The sequence below is a fragment of the Epinephelus moara genome, chromosome 12, assembly GCF_006386435.1.
Source record: "Epinephelus moara isolate mb chromosome 12, YSFRI_EMoa_1.0, whole genome shotgun sequence".
NCBI lineage: Eukaryota > Metazoa > Chordata > Actinopteri > Perciformes > Serranidae > Epinephelus > Epinephelus moara.
The window spans coordinates 38,678,230-38,683,371 of record NC_065517.1 but is presented as its reverse complement, the minus strand read 5'-3'; the positions used below and the strand labels follow the sequence as shown (position 1 = coordinate 38,683,371).

Genomic DNA, 5,142 nt, shown 5'->3' with positions numbered 1-5,142 from the left:
GAAGCAAATCTAGCAGCCACTTGCATATTGGCTGGTTCTAATTTCCAGCCCTGACATTACATATGCACCTTTCATACATATCATATTAACATTTCTAATGTGATGTAATAAATATGCTGACTTTTGTCACTGAGAGGTAGAGGGGATGTGAATGCTGTGACATCTAGGCCAGCAAGTGATTTTGCTCAGCTTTGTGAAACCTTATCTCATTGCCGCTTGTGGCTTTAATTTTGAGCTACGTCCTTCTCTTGGCCAAGAAGGTGCTCAAAGCCAGGATGGCCACTTATATTTAACATTGTAATTCAACAATTAGTGAGCTCAACTTTGTCCTTGGGTGAACTTTGTCCAGAGATGAAAGTCGCTGTAAATGCGATAACAAAGAAAGAGGTCAAGCAAAGATAATTTCTGTTTGCATTGCTACTAGAATATCTTTACAAGTCACTATGTAAGACCATAATTGAGTAATTTTCCAGATAACCGAACACTCCGGCTCCTCCTCCTTGACAACACAGCATTTAGTCTGCCTGGTTAATTGCAAGTGGTTGTCGTTATTTTTCTACTTGCATCTTGTTAGAAGAACTCTGCCTCAAGAATCCAAGAACAGGTTTTTATTTCATACTGGAGTGGCGATGGCTTCAGAGAAGCAAAACAGTTGGACTGACAGTCTTGCATTTGATGTGAGTACAATGACATATTCATTCTCATTCATTTTTCAGTATTCCTTCCAAACACAGTCAGCATCACCAGGCGCTTGTCAGCATTCAGAGGAAACCGTATCTTCAATATCTTGTTAAATAGTTAGCATATCTTGTTGGACAGGAAGAATTTCACTGCACTGAGTTCTTATTAATCCTGCTACACGGTGGGCAAAGGTTCAGACAAGTGGGAGTAATTTAGGTTGGAAAGATTCTCCAAGTTGTGTAACTTCTGCTGAAATTCTCTTGAAGCTCACACAGCCCTTGCACTGGGCCCACACAGCACGAAATAATATCTAGTTTCGATAAAGCTTCATGTTCTTAAATGTACTTGCTGTGTAACTTTCCACATTTGTAACCAAAACAGAAACACAGTGACAGAAACATCTTTTGTCTATGATGTCTGTCTACCTGAAAGGTCCATATATTTCTGTAATATCACTTAAGTTATACACTATCTACATTAACTAAATGTGTACTATTCAGTCACCTGAGAACAAGCTTGAGTTTTTGTTATGTCTTGGTTCATGCCTGTTTTTTGTTTTTGGTGCTGCAGATAGATGTCAATGATCAACAAAGAGAAAATGAGGGAAAGACACGTCGGAGCAGCTGTGCGACAGAGGAAGACAGAAATAAACCAACCTACTGTGTGACTGATGTTCCCCCATGGTACCTGTGCATTTTCCTGGCCATCCAGGTGGGTGTGACAAGATTCAGATTCAGATTGGGAATAGGTTATTGATCCCCGGGGAGAAACTGGGAGACAGTTGCTCTACTGTGTACAATTATAAATAAATTAGAAGACAATAGAAATAAACAATATAAAAAAGAAATGCGTAGGAAATAGAAAATATATAAGAGTTAACTAAGAGAGTAAAGATTTCAAAGTTGTAACAAGATTTCTCTGAATGTCTTGTGAAGTTCTTGATTGTTGTTGCTGTTAAGGCCCTGACAGTCGGGCCGTTGGTGAGCATCTGTCGCCCTAGTATTTGCGGTGTATCCTGCACGGTCGGCACTCTGGCGTCGGTGGCTTTTCGGCCGATTGAGCATGTTGAATCGGCGGCGGAGCTTGTCGGTGAGAGAGATCACTCTGATTGGCTGTTCAGGTTTTATTTCCTCGCCCCTGTAGCGAGTGAATCTGCCTGTAGTGAAACCGGGGCTAACCGGTGCTTCCTCCTCAGGCTCCACTTCACTCAGCTGCCCGACAAACCCGCTGCTTCTTCCCACTTTAACCTGAATAACAAACCGGGGCTAGCTGTGAGGCTAGCGGAGCGTTAGCCGCAGCATGACCGGAGGGAAGCACAGCCAGTTAGCCTCCGCTAGTCTCCCAGCTAGTCCCAGCTCTCCGTTTGGAGGTTAAAGTGGGAAGAAGCAGCGGGTTTATGGGGCAGCTGAGTGAAGTGGAGCCTGCGGAGGAAACACCAGGACCGTCTGGATGTAGTCCGTGAAGGTGCTGCGGTGCTCGGCTGCACAGATAGGAAACCACTCGGCTGACAGGATGTAACACTCTCTCACTCCGCTACTTTGTTTATCTCATGCATTCCTCGGACTAGCGGTTTCCCTTTTTGCGTTATTTCCTCTCACGCAGGCGTAGAACGTACGTGCTACTTGGTCGTTGGATGTAATCTTTGTAGTGTGTTCAAATGCAACTGACACAGGGTGACGTGAGGCGACGTAGACAACGCAACAGAACGAGTCAAAGGGGAGGGAAATGGATAAGATGTGCTTAACTACTTTTAGAACGGAAATGGATGAGATTGCCACGTGGTCTTTGTTCCTGAGCTTAGTTATAAAACTTGTAATTGGGGCAATAACATGATAAAAGTTTTATTTCTTACAGTATGTGATGATTAACGGCACCACCATATCATGCAAATATTGTAGCTGTCAGTAATTCTAAAAGCAGGCTGTTTATTGTTTTTGTCCCTTGACCTACTGTGTGTGGTACAGACCTGCGTTCTTAACGGTCACGCCATCAATTCATCATTTTAATCACTGTTCGTCTCCTGTGCAGCATTACCTGACATCGTTCGGTGGAATGATCTCCATCCCCCTCGTTCTCTCGGAGGGGCTGTGTCTGCAGCACGACAGTCTGACCCAGAGTCGCCTCATCAACACCATTTTCTTCTCCTGTGGCCTGATCACCCTGCTGCAGGTCACATTCGGTGTCAGGTCAGACAAACCGTCCAGCAGGTCAAAAAAATGACTGGCAAGATAGTTGAGATGAACTTGAGACCCTTGAAAAGTTTAACTTTTTACCTTTACATTCTTACTTTTACAAAGTGATTATATCATTTTATGGAAACAGTCCTAAAGCTTCGAACCCAGGGTGGAGGAGCCCTTCTATGCAGGGTTTGCATGTTCTCCCTGTGTCAGCGTGGGTTTTCTCCAGGTACTCCAGCTTCCTCCCACAGTTTAGGTGTGAATGTGAGTGTGAATGGTTGTCTGTCTCTATGCGTCAGCCCCGCGATAGTCTGGTGACCTGGGTGTACCCCGCCTCTCGCCCAGTGTCAGCCGGGATAGGCACCAGCCCCCCCACGACCCTCAGGAGGATAAGCGGTTATGAAAATGCATGGATGGATGGATGTTTGTGTTCCTTATTCCATGTTATTCATTGTCACAAGGCCGGTATACATGGCGACATAACCAGGTGTTGAAAAGTTTAGCTGCAGGCATCGAAGGGAAACGAAGACAGGCAAATTCAGAGGGTTTTAAGAACAGGAGTTTAGCAATTCAGTTTGTCTGTGAATGTGCTAGGAAAGGTAGTATCAGCAATGCTTCTACCTGGAGCTCGCATGTACGGAGCCTGGCTTTGGTTGAAGGTGGCAGTGCTGTTTGGGCTGAGAAAGCCATGTGTAATGTAAGGTAAAGGAAATTGTTGGGTCGGGGGGGGGCAGTGAGACCTGGCATTAGGGGAGTGTCTCTGGGACGCCAGAGATCACTGTCTAGCCTCCTGGAGGTGTCATTGTTGTGAGGGCTCGTCTTGGGGAGGTAGACTGTACAGCCTAACCCGGCGGGGGAGTGTGATAGCCTAACAAGGCTTCCTTCCCTGGGTCTACCTCCTCTGTGGTAGTATAGGTAAGGTAAAGGAGGTTGTTCGGTTAGTGTGGGGGGCAGTGAGACCTGGCATTAGGGGAGTGTCTCTGGGACGCCAGAGATCACTGTCTAGCCTCCTGGAGGTGTCGTGGGACCAACTAGACGAAACACCGGTGAAAGGAGGTTCCCACCCGATGACCCCAAAGACATGTTAGTTATCACTGCTCACTGGTCTGTATAGTTAAGCCTTGCCATAATAGCTTGTCGTAGGGCTTAGGAGGTTATTCACTGAGTGCTGATCCCTTTTTATTTATTTATTTATTTATTTTTTAGAGCACAAACTTCTTGTGTTTATTTGAATTAGGGAATGCAAAGGTCTGAGATATTTCACTCAAACTTGTGAAAAATGGGATCAAAATCAAGTGTTGTGTTTAGATTTTTGTTCAGTATATTTGGGTCCATTTTTTATGAAGGTAACCTGTATCTGTGTTCTACTTGTTAACACTCATCAGTTGTTTTTTCAAATAATATTTAAGTCACAATTTTAAATGAAACAATGCCAAACATTTTATCTGCTCCAACATGTAGGAGCAAATGTAACAGCACTGGAGGCATTTTATTTAAGTTAATTTAACATCTACAACTGTGTACAGACATGTCTACAGCTTCTCGTGTCAAAGGACACAGTTGAAACCTAATTTGTATTTATTATTGTGTTTCTTTTCAAGGGAACATATGTCTGACTGTTACATGTTGGTCATGTCTACAGGATACAGTACGTGTCATTGATTTACTGGACATTAAAAAGTTAACAGACGTTAACAATAGAAACCACACTGACAGGATTTTGTACTTTGTGTGAGATGTGGTTTGGTTATAACTGTGTTTTATTTTTTTAGTGAATAACAATGAGATGACTGATGAGTCACAGAAATCTGTAAATATATGGTTGTAAAATAAAAGCTGTAACATAAACTAGCTGTTGAACACAAGGCCTGAGTGAACAGTGACTTTAACACTCAACAGAAAAGTTGAATTTGACGACAAATACATTTTGTTTCCTGGATGGACGAACATCGAGCCCTAGAAGGCTTTAAAGGAATACGTCACCTTCAGAGTGACGTCATTTGTTTATCAGTTACTCACCCCGTGTTACCTTGAATTCTTGAAGGAAATTTCTTTTTTCTTGCATGCCTCCATGGGGAACAGAGAATCCATAAAACTGAGAAATGTCTCCATGAATAGAAGTCACAGGGGTCCACCTTTAACAACAGCAAAACAAAATCAAAACATGTCAAAGAAAGGCACTTTTGCGCTTCAGCCAAAAATAAAACTGGATCGGTGCTCAAAGCACAGGACAAAATAGTAGACAATACATCAAGTGGGCCACTTCAAAAAATGACTGAACCCA

At 43.3% G+C, this 5,142-nt stretch overlaps 1 protein-coding gene across 2 annotated transcripts in view; it reads left to right on the top strand.

Annotated features, from left to right (window-relative positions):
• Positions 1-556: 556 nt before the first annotated feature.
• LOC126398827 (solute carrier family 23 member 1-like) overlaps positions 557-5,142 on the top strand; it is a 16,013-nt gene continuing 11,427 nt past the window's right edge. The window contains exons 1-3 of one of the 2 annotated variants that reach the window (XM_050058438.1): positions 557-677; positions 1,252-1,392; positions 2,710-2,867. In XM_050058438.1, coding sequence (XP_049914395.1) covers positions 630-677; positions 1,252-1,392; positions 2,710-2,867 — 347 coding nt within the window. In that variant the 5' untranslated portion in view covers positions 557-629. The remainder of the gene's footprint in view (positions 678-1,251; positions 1,393-2,709; positions 2,868-5,142) is intronic. The other variant, XM_050058439.1, reaches the window with a different exon arrangement.